Below are 14,587 nucleotides of genomic sequence, written 5' to 3'. Positions count from 1 at the left end.
ATTCACTGTATTTTCAACAATATCATTTAACTCACTCAGTTTTACATCTGTCTTTCACTTAACTCACTGCTGTTAATTCTACTGTTAGAAGCCGTTAAAATTGAGGGTATATTAGTCAAAACACTTAAAAATCATTTTTAACTTTAAAAAATACTTTTTTATTAGATTTTTTTTCAATTTTTTTAAATTTCTGAAATTTCTAATAAAAAATGATTTTTTTAACTTAAATATAATTTGAAAAAAAAATTGTCTTGTTTTTTTTTTTAAAAGTTAGAAATGTAATTTTTAGTTTTTAGACAAATATACCATCAATTTACATTTATTAGACTTTTTTCAATTTTTTAAATTTCTGAGATTTCTAATAAAAAAGTATTTTTTAAACTTAAATATAATTTGAAATTTTTTTTTTTTTTTTTTTTTTTAAGTTAGAAATGCATTTTTTTAGTATTTAGACAAATATACCCTCAATTTTAATAGCTTTTAACGGCAGAATTAACAACAGTGAGTTAAGTGAAAGACGGATGTAAAACTGAGTGAGTTAAGTGATATTGTTGAAAATACAGTGAGTTAAGCGTTGAATAAGTCATAACTCAGTGACCATTGGTGTTTTTTTCTCTTTAGATCAAACAAAAGTAGTTATAATGGCCAAAAAAATGAATGGGCCCAAGAACGTTTGATTGGATGGGCCAATATGTGGAATGGGCCAAAAAACCTACTTCAGATTAATGTATTAATATGAATCAGTCTTATCATTACGGTCCATAAGAATTAAAATGAGCTACAGTAAAAGTTAATTTTAGTTGACAAAAAAAAAAAAAAAAAAATTCACACGAAGATTATCCATTATTTTTCAATAATTTGGGAGATGCAGTGAGTCCCAACTCCTAACACCCAAAACATAGAAAAAAAAAAAAATTATTCTATGCATCGGCTATGAAAATGAACCAGCAATTCTAGTAGAGCTGAGTCGCTGATATTTATAAGCAATTGTTTTTTAATAACGGGAAAGATATATGCCAATTTTTGTTAGTGCAACTATATGACTGTGCACTGAATAGTGTTTCACCGCAGAGACTTGAAACTCTAAAAGTTCTGATTAAAAGACGCGACGGGTGAACTTATTTAATGCGTTGGCTGGAAAACACAATTTTGTATTTATAAAGCCAATGAGATCGTGAACAGTTGTAAAGAAAAAGAAGCACTCGATGAAATGAACACAAAGTTGACGTTAAATTCAAGTCAGAGAAAACTAATAGCACGACGACAATGACGTGGCGGTCAATTTCAGGGAACTTAATATGGAATCAAAATCAAATTTCAAAATACCCAGAAATAAAAATAACAAGGACAATAATCAGTAAAATTTTGAAGCAGAATTTGAAAGTTGAACCAGAACGAAAACCCAATCGTCTTCTCCAAAGCTAAGGTCCATTGTTCCCAGCAGCCATGGAAGCAATCAGGAAGATAAGAGATCAGGTCGCTAAACAGCAACAGGTACTCTTTCTCTCGCTTCCATTTCTCTTCGGAAACAGATTTAACGAAGAAGAACACTTGTTTTTTGTGATTCGAAACACTCTGGTTTTCCGTAATCGAATCTGTTGTGGGTCAATTTATATGATAATCGGCGTCGATGGGGGATTGATAATGGGCTTTCTTGTTTTATAAGCGAGCTGTGAGTTGATTCAGCTCAAACTCAGAACTGGATCGAATAATATTGTTACTATTTCTGAGCTGATTAGGGCGGCGTTGGTATTGTATTTCATAACCAGGTGTTATTTATTTATTTATTGTTGGTATAAACTGTACTGTACTGAGTTAATGAGATAGTGAAGCACAGAATATTGGAGGCCATGTCTGGCTGAAGGAGACTTAATTAGCTAAAAAATGGCCAAGTTTTGTGGTTACATTTTGGTTTCCGAACATTTATATGTTTATATCAGATGTTCCTTGAATCTTAATGCTTAGATAATAGAAGCTCAGTGGTATGTTGTTGTGATTTAAAGACAATGATTTCAGGCTGTCTTCAAACAATTTGCTGGTGGCATATATGGGAGTTCGGATAATGTTGTCGGGGACGAAACAGAACTCCAACAGCATCAGAAACTCGAGAAGTTGTTCATATCAACTCGTGCCGGCAAGGTTGCTACACTTTTCTAGCTTAGGAGTAATTATCAGATGACATTACTTCTTTACCTTATCTTGTTTTCTCTTTAACAGCATTACCAAAGGGATATTGTGCGTGGTGTGGAAAGTTATATTGTAACTGGTTCAAAGCTAGTTGAAATAGGTGAGTTTCATAAAATGTGTTTGTTGTCCTTTTTTCGGCATCTGAATGCCAATTTCAGGTTTTTTGATGTATTTTGTGAATATAATATTGTCAATAGGTACCAAGTTATCAGAAGATAGCAGGAAATATGGTGCTGAAAAAACTTGCACCACTGGTAACACATTATCCCGCGCTGCACTGAGTTTTGGAAGAGCTCGTGCCCAGATGGAAAAGGAGTGTGGAATTCTATTGAAAGCCCTTGGCACACAGGTATAACAAAAGTTAATACTATGGTCATTAAGAAAAATCAAATGAATTACATTCCAGGGTCAGTAGATAGAATATAAACTCACACAAGATGATTATTATTTTTTATATATTTTGGTGCTTTTGATTCTCTGGAATAATTTACAGAATACATGATGTCCTTGACCATATTATGGTTGAAGAACTGGACTGTTATTCTGTGTTTTACATGCGTTCACACGAGATCAACCATGGTATATGTGAAACTTAAGAATGTTCACCTTTTATCTTTATATGGAGAACATTCTTGAGTTTTAGATATTACCATGAGAAACATTAGTAGCAGCTGGTTGGATACTGGCTTTCCTTGTTACTAGTTAGATGTGCTGTGCTTGGAGATTTTCTAAATAAGGGTGGAAATAGGAAAGCAATTGATGGGGTATATCAGATTTAAGACCTGTGAATTGTACTCGTGAAGCTTGATCATGTCTCCTGGAAGCTTATTGTTGCGTGTGTGTTTTCAGAGAAAAGCCCGTGTCATCCTACAGGCTTTTATAATTACATTTTCCAATGGTAATTAGCTTATCAACTTGTTTCTCTAGGTTGCAGAGCCTTTAAGAGCGATGGTAGTGGGTGCACCCTTGGAGGATGCTCGACATCTTGCTCAACGATACAGTAGAATGCGACAAGAAGCTGAAGCTCAGGTAAATGAACAGTATCTTCTGTTTCCTTTCCTGCCAATATGGATTACATTGAATTTATGCTGACATGGTTGGCGGATTTTGCCGGATATGCGTATTCTATTCTTTTACCACTGCTTTTGCCATCCCCTTCTGTCTATTGTGAAAAATTTATGGGAACAGTTTCAAATTGCAAGCTTCTAACTCATCTTTTCAAAATTAGATTGCTGTCTTGTGGAAATTGCAAGCCCATATATGTAGTTAAAATTGATTCATAAGTGGAAACTTGGTCTTTTTGTTACTCCTACATGGTTGTCCCTGTATTCTAACTTGCATCCAGATAGGCTATTGATGTTTCCAGACGCCAAGTCAAAGTACGGGAATCCGCAGGTAATGTAGATATTATCATGAAACTAGAAGCTGCTGAAGCCAAACTTCAGGAGCTAAAGTCCAATGTTGCAATATTGGGAAAAGAAGCTGCTGCAGCAATGGCAGCTGTAGAAGGTCAACAACAGAGGTTGACTCTTCAGCGACTTATTGCCATGGTAATTCATTCACATCTCCTTCCTACTTGAGTCCTGTTATTTTTTTTTTTTTCAACAAAGAGAAAGGAAATTTACTTTGTGAATGTCATCTTTTTTTTTTCCCTCCCCATTCAAGGTTGAAGCAGAGCGCAATTATCATCAGACTGTCCTCCAGATACTTGATCGGCTTGAAGGCGAGGTATGAAACATCTTGGAGTCGTCCTTTTTAAGGTCCCAGTTCATTTATAAATCAGTGTTCTGCTACTTTTAAGTAGTGATGGTAGACATTATTATTGGACAGATGTTGTCAGAACACCAGCGAATCGAAGCATCCCCTAGTCCAGCTGCAGAGAATACTATGCCTCCACCACCCTCATATGAAGAGGTCAACCATGACTTTTCTTCTGAAACCCATGATGATTTAACAGACATCAGGGACTATTTCTTAGGAGAGGTACTGATATTTGTGTGGTTGATGAGGTTTTGTCTTTTTAACTATTTAATTTCTACTAATTCTTCCTTTTTAATTGGTACAGGCTATGTACACATTTCAAGGTGTAACTGATGTGGAGTTGAGTTTGTCTTTCGGGGATTATGTTGTTGTCCGAAAGGTATTGCCATTGTTGGTTCTTGCATGCTCGACTTCTTTTTTCTTTCTTTCCTTCTTTCCCTCTTTCATATTGAGGTTAAATGCTCGTGTGCTTGAGCAGGTTTCAAACAATGGTTGGGCTGAAGGTGAATGTAAGGGAAAAGCAGGTTGGTTCCCGTTTAACTACATAGAAAGGCGGGAACGTGTTCATGCGAGCAAGGTGGCTGCAGTCTTTTAAATCCACTATTTGGCTTCTGTTTGTGTTGTTACGCTGGAGTTGCCTAGTTGTTAAGTTTGTTTATTCAATTTGAAAACAATGTCAGCTGGTGATCAGCATTTTACATGAGCCAAAGTTGTTTGTATTGCTTTATATGTGCGCTTTTCAATAGATGATTCATTTACGGTGTAAGGAATAGTATGTCTAATCGTGGAGTTTCTTGTGCAGATTTAAATTTTACCTTCAGAAAATATAAAAGATGTTTACCAGTGGACCATTTTATTTATTTTCTATATTGGCGTGGGAGTCAAAACATAATTTCATTTAAAAATAAACCTTCTCATGCTTATATAAGACATTTGAAACATGTTTCAATGTCGGAAACATGTTTATAGATGAAAAATTGATTGATTTATAGAAGTAAATTTGTACAAGAACTGGTGTGCTACGGCATAGAAGTGTGGCACAAAGCCACAAACCAGTCCAATAATTGAAAAGTGAGATTTTAATTTTTAATCCTCTCAACAAACACGTGGATTATTTTCAAATTTCAACCTTCTTTTTTCGTTGGAAGTATCCCTTTCTACAGACGACTAAAAGGAAGACCAAAATCTTTTCTTTCTTCATTATCAAGAGCACAAAACAAGGCCTCCACTAATATCTTTCAACCCTACTGATGTTAAACCACCACAAGTGAATGGAAGTTCGAACTAACCCATCGTTAGCAACATGATACCCATATCAAAAAGACCTTCATATTCATCTCAATGTTGAAAGAAAAATAGGGCCCCGTAGCTATAAATTGGCCGGGACAAATAAAACCCCTAGCAAGAGCTTTGACCGTGCAATACCAGCAGCACCATCACAAATCACACCAAAGTTATCATTTTCGATGATTCAATGCGTGTTTCATTCCCTCGTCTCTAAATCGAAGCCTCGTGTGTACTGTCGAATGTGCCTCTCCAACAACCTTTTTGGTTTTTGTTGGGGGAAGTCTATTCTACTTCTACCGGTCAAGTTATCTTTTTTCATTATTAGGTGGGACCGTGGGAGTCTTAGCTCAGAAAAACAACCACCTACGTTTGCCATGACGTTTTGAAAACTGTCCATAGGGACTCGCATCCCTCATACGGAGCATATAATTCGAGTCCCCCCTTACGCAATACTAACCAACTGTAGCTGGCAAAAGGTGGAGGAGGTTATTAGCTAGAGAGAATAAATAGGATTACAGCACCAAATCGATCTTTCTAGTTTATTAATGAAAGTGATGGCGCACTTGCCTCTATTTAATACCAAAGAAAAGGTTCTTCCCGTCACTAGAAGACAAGGCCATCCCTTTTTGCCTCTCTGTTCTTGCTCATCCTCCACCATCATCAAATATCTACTCCGAAAAGACGTTCTCCAGGGTTCTGAAGTGAAAATTTGGAGACCTGAACAGTTATATATGTTGCACTCTAAGCGTGATTAATTTAACAACTCACGTCCCTTGAGTTCCAGAGAATTCTAACAGAACTTTCACTCCTGTCTGCGTTCCGATCTGTCATGCTTACAACAAGTCCTCTACTATTAGAGTCAACGTCAACTAGTATTGAGTTCCTTAAAAAAAAAAAAAAATTGCAATTTCACCCATTGAAAAGCAAGAGCAAGCTGCAGAAACTCTTTGATATTTACAATGACTGGTACATGCAAGGAGAGCTAGCTGAACCCCATCTGGATTGATGAAGAAGGCTTCATACAAAAAGTAGGAAAAACCGAAAGACGAATAAAACAAAATTACAACCGTTGGAAATTAACATTAGAAAAGATCTAAGGGGCCGGGTTGAAAGTAAAAATTGTATCAAAAAGGCCTAGACCTCTTGGAGCCAACAGATGGAGGACTAATCTGAGGAACTGTGAAGCCATCGTCGTTCCACAGTGATCTGTAATTGTTGTTATAGTTGGCTTTGATCGTGTTCATATTTGTAGCCTCCTTTGTGGTCTCTTTGAACCCCATTTGTGAATGTTGCAGAGAAGGATTTGGTGCTTGAGGGACCCAAATCCCCATGTTTTCTGACGAGAAAGAGCTCAGATTGCTTTCGATATCATCATCGAAAAAGGTAGCTCCATTGTCAGCCTGCACATCAATCAACCAGTCAGATCCACAGACAAGAATGATCGAAAACCCAAATTTGGTGATTCCAAGAAAACTTAACTAAAACCAACAAAAAGATAGAAACCGATCAATCAATGCAAACCTTACAGAAACCAAAGGGATGGTTAGACGAAAAATCAAGAAGGTCTTCAACGTGCCAACCCGGAAGAGTCTCGGTCAAGTACTCTGATATGCTACTCATTGATCCAACCCCATCGTATGGTAGCAAATTTCCACCATTTTTAGTGCTGTTACTAGTACTAGTTGAAATCTTAGGAACTGAAGGTGGACTTGAAATAGCAGAGGAGACTGAAATAGGCTTCTTATTGATCAAAGGCTGAGGCTTGAGATCAGTAACCGCCGCAGCAGAATCAGAAGATGCGTAAACTGTTGACGTAGCAGAGAGCTTGACCCCTGTGAAAAGATACCGATTATGCTTCTGAGTATGTTCGTTTGCAGAGTGAATCGAACCGTCACACTCTCTACATAAAATTGCTCTGTCCTGCTGACAGAACAAGAAAGCTCGTCTCTCCTACAAAACGCACATCACAAGATCAGAGATTGAAAAGCAACGCAGATTAATCAAATCACAAACTAAACTAAGTATCTTTTGTAGGGTGAGATGAGATCGATGTGTATCAAAATACCTGACAGATGTCGCAGAGAGGGGACTCTTTAGAAGAGGAGGGGTGGATGAGCGAGAAGCGTTGGTGTTTGGACGCGAGCTTGTTGGCGTGGTGGACACGGTGGTCGCAGCCGTCGCAGAGAGCTGCCTCGTCGGCGGTGCAGAACACCGACGCGTCGTCCTTGTTGCACACGTCACACTGGATCTTCATATGTAACCGGTGATTATGAAACAGTATGTGACGATGATGAAGTGGCCTAGACTGAATAGAACTGAAAGGGAGATTTGGGTTGGAGCTATTTTTGGAGAGAAGGAAGCAAATGATCGAGGTAATACCAGAGGAGAATAAATATGAAGGGAATAAGGTAAACAAACAAGCACTAAAACAGGGAGCACTGAACTTAAAGGTAATAAAATATTGACAACGATATCTGGGAAATCTTTGGGGACTTTTTATAAATTTTATGCGCCTTTCTCATATTTTATCAGAGGAGCAAGCAAATGAAGCATGGTGTGGGTGTGGGTGGTGTTTTATATTACTGATCAAAATTTACAGTTCCCCATTTTCACTCTGAACTTGTACGGATAGCTCCATGAACTGTGTTTTGTCCCCATTTGCCTAACCAGAAACGAGCATGCAATTTTATCTCCTATTAAATAATTGGTTTCATTTGTGTACTCCAAGTAAATCGGTTTGGATTATTCCTAGTAGGTTTAGAGTATAAACTATAAACCAATTTTCTGAGACCTTTAGCTTCTTGCCCATGTTGCCAACTTGGGAAATCTAGAACTTGTTTATAGGAACAAGAAGGCCTCGAACATGCTGGTAATTTTTAACGTTGGAACAGCTAGTTCATTCCCAGGCCACCAGCCATGACCAGTCCACGTTACTAAATTAAACCTCGAAATTCATAGAGGAATATGATTTAGTATAAATATGGAAAGTGAATCACACCACCCGAGATCGACCATATTTTAGCTATTTCATCTTGCCTTGCGGTACCATGCATACTATTTAGGCAACAACTTGTTGCGAAAGTGACCAAATCTAATGCGCTTTTCTTTGAGGTGGGAATGTGGGATGGAATATATCTGAAGTCTCGTAGAAGATTTATATGTATGCGTTTAAGTGGGGGTAAGTTTTGACTCTTCAACGGTTCAACCCCATCTCAACAAATTGTCATATATATACTCCCTAACACATATATGTATCGTGATTTGAGTTAAATACACGAAGTAACCTGGTCACCTGGAATGCATTTGATCATTTGACAATTACATAATCATGATTAACTTTCGTTTTTGTAGATAAATTGATTATGGTACAGTTCAAACTCCTGTTGTTACAAGTCTCTAAAACTAATTAGAGATGTAAATGTAAGGTACACTATGTTGCCTTTCCCTGCTGCTATCTTACCTTTTTGCTGAAGACAATCGAAGCTATTTAATTAATTGTGTGCTTTATTTATTTTATGCTCTTCATTTGAGCAAGAATTTCTTTTGTGCATTCTAGCTAGCCTTGAGCCTTTTTCATATGTCCCAACATTTGATGTCTAAATATATAAAAATTATGCTATCCTTTTATATCAGGGATACATGGCAGCATGGGCAGTTACACCGATGATCCTACTTTAATTATTGATGCATGGGAAGAAATATTCCGACCACATAACAATTTGGGTCATGGCAATAAGGACATATAGGCAAAAATGATGAACAACATTTATAGACTTTAGAGTAGAGGGATGAGGAGAATATATCTAATACTACCACACGTACTGTTAGGAATGATAATTAAGTACGAGTTAAACATACTGTAAAATTTCGCTTGTGTTTGCCTAATTTGTTGAAGTTGGATATTGTATTAATGCTAAATATTATTGTTAAAAATGCTGACTAGCTCCTCGTGCAATGTGTTAAAAAATATCTTAGATTAATTAATATTAAATTACAAGCAACTAATTAGTCTTTTGGAATAGAGCAATAATTATTGCTCTAATGGTTCATGGAATTATTTGTTTAATGGTTCATGGAATTATTTGTTTAATAGTTCAAGCAATAATTATTGCTCTAATGGTTCATGGAATTATTTGTTTAATGGTTCATGGAATTATTTGTTTAATAGTTCAAGCAATAATTATTGCTCTAATGGTTCATGGAATTATTTGTTTAATAGTTCATGGAATTATGGATATATTAATAGGATCTTGACTATACCCTAAGGCCTAAGCTAATGAGTAAAAGGGTTTCGGTTACCTAGGCATAATCCCATTATGGAGGACAATATACTTAGCCACAACTATAAATATATGCTTTTGCATGTAGTGGAATTTGAAACTTTGTTGCGCACTTTGTTCATTGAAAATGTTTATTTAAGGGCTATGCCACACAAAAGGCCAAAAGGGTGCACTGCTTTTCCTTTTCATTTTCTAGAAGGGAAAATCGTCCGTACAGTACCTGACATTTTTTCCATTCTAAACTTCAGTACCTCACGTTCAGAAAATATCAGAACGGTACCTGAGCTTTTGACCCCGACCGAAGATTGATACCTAGAGCCGTTAGCTCCGTTACGGAAACTGATAACTGAATGATATTTTCGTCTTTTCATGTCTTAATCCCTTATTTTTTCTATCAAAACATTTTTTTCTATTTTTTTTCTCTCTCCCTACTGTTCCTCTCTCTCTCTCTCTCGTCCAGAATTCTCTCTCTCTCTCTCTCTCTCTCTCTCTCTCTCTCTCTCTCTCTCTCTCTCTCTCTCTCATTCCCATTCAAACCCAGAATTCTCTTTCTCTCTGAAACCCAGCAAACCCATAATTCTCTCTCTCGTCCCTAGATTCATCAGAGGAACCTCAACAACAGAATGTACAAGGAAGGGAAAACAAAGAACCCGCAGTGACCATAACACCTCAAAATTCCAATTTCTGCAATTCTCCTCCAAACTGAAATTTAATTACATAGCCAGGTAATGATGGGCTAAGTAAGATCGTTCCAGAACAAAAGCTAGCAGAGAGAGACCAGAGAGAACCCTAAGAGAGAGAGTCCACTCGTCCGGCTGCGCCACCATGCTTGCCTTGGCCTCTGGCCAGGTCGGCGTGTGTCGAGTACGGCCGAACGGGATATGTGTGTAGATGATCGGAGATGGGGGTTGGGTGGCCTTCCTTTTCATTATTTTCAGGTGGCGGCGGTGGTTGCACAGAAGAAAGGTGTGTGGCAGAGGGTGGTTTTCCGTCGTGTGGCTGAAGGGCGCACTCGATCTGATTCCGGGTTTGTGGATGGATCCGGCTGGATACGTCACAGATCATGTGGAGTTTGGGTGTGATGTGGTTTCGGATCTCATAACAGCAGGGGGCGGAGGGAGTCACAGCGCAGCGATCGTTCTGCTCGGGCTCTCGAGGGATGGGATTGTGGCGGTGGGCGATCTGATCTGCTGGTGTTCTACAGTCGTCTGGGTCCGCAAGCAACGGCGCGGTGGTCTGAGAGGTGCGATGGTGGTGGATGGGCTGGATGTGAAAAATTGTCGTGGGCTGGGGTCGATGCTTGGACCCTCCTGGTTTTGTTCCAAAGGTTTTTTTTTTTTTTTTTTTTCTGGTGCGGCGACTGAGATTGTCCGTCAAGGGCGGCGTTGGGATGGTGGTGGTGCGTCTGGATCGGGTTTGCCTTGGTGGTGGGCTTGGCTGTTACTAGTGTTTGGTTTCTCTATTTGGTTTTCATCAATAAGTCTTTTATAGGTTATTTAGTTTTAGCTGTCGGGTCGCACTGCAATTGTTGGTATAGACAATCTTCTCTTCTCGTAATAACATCTAGTTTAATCCTACGAGCTCGAAAGATAAATTTTGATGAACCAAAAGTTTAAATAATTTTCAGAACTAAAAATAGTTTAAACTAATAGAAAAAAATATTTGTTTTTTTTATTATTATTTATTTTATAAAAAAAAAAACTAAAGAAAACAAAAATTAAAGGGTAAATTGGTCATTTGATGATCAAAATATGCCAGCCGTCAGTTTTTGTAACGGAACTAACGGCACTAGGTACCGATCTTCGGTCGGGGTCGAAACCTCAGGTACCGTTCTTATATTTTCTGAACGTGAGGTACTGAAGTTTAGAATGAGGAAAATGTCAGGTACTGTACGGACGATTTTCCCTTTCGAGAAAGGACACATAAGCGTAGAGGATTACATCTTATATAATTAAGTCAATTCTTAAGAGAATGGTTAAATTTTTGAACTACCATATATGCCCTCATATAATATATCTTATATAATTAAGTCAATTCTTGAGAGAATGGTTAAATTTTTGAACTACCATATATGCCCTCATATAATATAGATATTAATAAATAAATTATTTATATATGAGGATAAGATAGTCAATTGACTATATCATATTTCAAAAGATTGTAATACCTCCCATAAAAAATGGAGAAACTTCCTCAAAATCAGGAGAGAAACTGCTGTAACTTTTTTAATTTAAAAAAAAATTAAAACAAAAGCCAATTGACATGTGCGGAGCACATGTTAAGGGGCTAGTGGTTCTATAATTCAAACTATATACCGGACGAGTAATTAATTATTTAATCTAATTTATAGAAAAGGTTTCTTTTAGTGATTTTTATCTTTTTAAGAAACATATCAACTTATTGCATTGATAAGCAAAATTACACATAACGACTCATCCTGGTAGGACTGTTAAAAAAATCATTACCTAAGCAATTCAATATTTTTAAAGATCATGAAGCTCAGGCAAAAACTACCGTAAAACATCCCATAAAATTAAAGGTCAAGATGTCATGGACATTCTTAGCGACATATCTCAAAGAGAACCTACAAACTCCTCCCCCATAGGAGGGGAAGTTCTTACGTAAGAACAATTAAAGGTAAAATAAAAAACCCAACACCATGTCAGGCCTAGCAAGTCCAAGTCTAGACCCAAACACGTAACCTTAAGGCCCCATATGTGGGAAACTCTAGCCGATGAAAGCCCAGCATGGTTCCAAGCCCAACCGCGACTGCTAAGGCCACCCAGCCATCTCGGCACTCAATCCAACCGCCACAGACCTCCATGCCTCCACTGCTTGACATCGCCAGACGAAGAGAGTAGCCACCTTGGTACAGCACATGTGCCGTCAACGAGACCTGCATTCGCCAACATCCATCCTAACCACTGCCTAGAACCAGGCTGATCAAGCCATTCAACGAGCGTGCCACCACAGCAGTCCTCGACCGTCGTCTGCAATTTGCCCTTCCGAGCATGGAGACCTGAAACCAGACCGAAGCGATGAACCCAAAACTCCTCAGCCATCAAACTTGACCGAGCCCCTAGATCGCCGCCGCATACAATGAAGCAGTACGTCAATCACCAGGATCATCCCCACTGCTGCCATAACACGCGACTATGAAGAAGGAAACAAAAGGAAAGATTTGGAACCAGGTTCCCATAATAGTTTTGAGATACCAACGATGGAGAAATTTTCCGCCCTCAATCTCCCAGCGATCAGATGAGAAGGAAAACCCATCTTCTCCAGCCCAATTTGCAGATCTGCCGCAGAACGTACACCACGACCACCACCTACCTCTCAAAGAGAGTAACCTAAGCATTTTTTTTATAGATAATTATAAAATCACTTTTAATAGCTTTGTTTCTTTCAAGAGGTATTTTAATCAAGGTCCAATTTGCTACATCAATTTTCATTGTAGTCCGGCCATTATTTTATTTTTAATTGCTGTCCAACCACTTTTTTTGTTGTCAATTTTGCCTCTCGAGGTAAATAAAGGAAACAAATCAAAATCTCATAATTTCGGGACTTTGTTTTCAATTTAAATTTTGAATTTCAAAATCCTAAAATCTACTCAAGGAAATTATAATAAATAATATGCATTTAAATCTATGTAAATATATCTTATATACCTACATGAAAGGTCAATAAATTCTCAAACAATATAGTGTATCTATATCATAGAATCAAAAAAGAAAAAATAAAACAAGCTAAGTAGCGTCATTGACACAACAATACTTCGAGATATAGTAATAGACTAGTCCACGGTCGAGTTCTAATATTATTCCTAATTAATAGGTAAGAAAAAAGAAACCAACACTACTCTATCTTTTTTTATTGATATGCATAAATGGATTTCCATTTCTAGAATATTATCTTTGTAATAGGTATGAAAAGTGAAAATATATATATATATATATATATATATCCTATCCAGAGTGAGGCCTCACTCTGAAATTAACGTGTGAGGTTGGAGTTTAAGGTCACTTTTCGGTCTCATATCCACATCTCGACTGTTCAATTATTAGGTACTAATTTATAGATCATCTCTGCAAAATTTCAGCCAAATTGATGGTCGTTAAGGCATTGATAACTGCGTTAAAGATAGTACAGTTCAGGGTGGACAGATTCAGTTCGTCCATTTGTTTAAGTGAGTTAAATACCTTAAAGATAATCAAATTGGCTGAAAATTTACAGAGATGATCTATACATTAGTACCTAAAAACTGAACGGTCAAGATATGAATATGAAACCGAAAAGTGATCATAAACTCCAACCTCACACGTTAATTTCAGAGGGAGACCTCACTCTGGATAGGTTCTGTATCTCTCTCTCTCTCTCTCTCTCTCTATATATATATATATATATATATATATATTTGCATAAGGTAATGAAAAAGAGAAATTTTATTCACACACACCTCTAAATACTAAATACACATTCCTTTTTTCACACACCCAACATCACATCTTATGGGTAAGTTAAATTACCAAAAGATATATTTATATTATCAATAAAGAAACATAGTTGGAATTAAGAAATATATGCAGTTTTTTTTTTTTTTTTCCAAGTCTACCACAGATGGATATCATGAATTTGATTCTCAATAATTTATCATGCATGAAATCGAGCCTTCTCATCAATCTAGTTTCAAAAATGTATTAACTATCCAAATGATATGGACAAACAAGAGCAAGTGAAAACCGTTGAAAAATTCCTCAAGAACTCTTGTGATGTATTGTTTTGCTTCGCTCCAATTTCATCATTAGTAGTTCAAAAATCTCAACAATTGGCATATGAATATTGCCTTGGTCAAGTCTTCAATGACAAGCAATTCCCCATTGGCATTTGAGTATGTTCAACCCAACAAGTGAAAAGCAATTAAAACATTCTTTGGGTACCATTGTATTAACTTTAGTGATGACCATGTGATTTACCGAAACTCTCACATTGAGCCATTGAGGAATTGATGCTGAGCCTTCTAGTGTAATATGTTATTCTTTGGGTCTCGTTTTTTTTTTTTTTTTTTTCAACTG

The 14,587-nt window shown here is 37.2% G+C and overlaps 2 protein-coding genes across 2 annotated transcripts; one reads left to right on the top strand and one right to left on the bottom strand.

Annotated features, from left to right (window-relative positions):
• Positions 1 to 1,321: 1,321 nt before the first annotated feature.
• On the top strand, positions 1,322 to 4,799 carry LOC112169014 (SH3 domain-containing protein 2). The gene is made up of 10 exons (XM_024305950.2): positions 1,322 to 1,494; positions 2,017 to 2,139; positions 2,218 to 2,287; positions 2,385 to 2,536; positions 3,115 to 3,216; positions 3,537 to 3,737; positions 3,853 to 3,915; positions 4,018 to 4,170; positions 4,253 to 4,327; positions 4,427 to 4,799. The coding sequence occupies exons 1-10, from the start codon at positions 1,447 to 1,449 to the stop codon at positions 4,541 to 4,543; spliced, it is 1,104 nt and encodes a 367-aa protein (XP_024161718.1). The 5' UTR covers positions 1,322 to 1,446; the 3' UTR covers positions 4,544 to 4,799.
• Positions 4,800 to 6,167: 1,368 nt separating this feature from the next.
• On the bottom strand, positions 6,168 to 7,751 carry LOC112172184 (B-box zinc finger protein 21). Its single transcript, XM_024309428.2, has 3 exons — positions 7,301 to 7,751; positions 6,757 to 7,185; positions 6,168 to 6,635 (listed from the first exon to the last, which is right to left on the bottom strand). The coding sequence occupies exons 1-3, from the start codon at positions 7,487 to 7,489 to the stop codon at positions 6,360 to 6,362; spliced, it is 894 nt and encodes a 297-aa protein (XP_024165196.1). The 5' UTR covers positions 7,490 to 7,751; the 3' UTR covers positions 6,168 to 6,359.
• Between the last annotated feature and the right edge of the window lie 6,836 nt (positions 7,752 to 14,587).

Source organism: Rosa chinensis, chromosome 6, assembly GCF_002994745.2.
Source record: "Rosa chinensis cultivar Old Blush chromosome 6, RchiOBHm-V2, whole genome shotgun sequence".
Taxonomy (NCBI): Eukaryota; Viridiplantae; Streptophyta; class Magnoliopsida; order Rosales; family Rosaceae; genus Rosa; species Rosa chinensis.
Note: the sequence above shows the minus strand (reverse complement) of the source record. Positions and strands in the feature narration are given on the sequence as shown.

What these genes read in the sequence shown, in the direction of transcription:
- LOC112169014 (XM_024305950.2), top strand. Translation starts at nt 1,447, where the DNA reads ATGGAAGCAATCAGGAAGATAAGAGATCAGGTCGCTAAACAGCAACAG. An exon ending in GACAAGAAGCTGAAGCTCAG is followed by an intron (nt 3,217 to 3,536) that starts GTAAATGAACAG and finishes GCATCCAGATAG; the next exon opens with GCTATTGATGTTTCCAGACG. An exon ending in GGGACTATTTCTTAGGAGAG is followed by an intron (nt 4,171 to 4,252) that starts GTACTGATATTT and finishes TAATTGGTACAG; the next exon opens with GCTATGTACACATTTCAAGG.
- LOC112172184 (XM_024309428.2), bottom strand. Translation starts at nt 7,489, where the DNA reads ATGAAGATCCAGTGTGACGTGTGCAACAAGGACGACGCGTCGGTGTTC. An exon ending in CTCTCTGCGACATCTGTCAG is followed by an intron (nt 7,186 to 7,300) that starts GTATTTTGATAC and finishes TGCGTTTTGTAG; the next exon opens with GAGAGACGAGCTTTCTTGTT. An exon ending in ATCCCTTTGGTTTCTGTAAG is followed by an intron (nt 6,636 to 6,756) that starts GTTTGCATTGAT and finishes ATTGATGTGCAG; the next exon opens with GCTGACAATGGAGCTACCTT.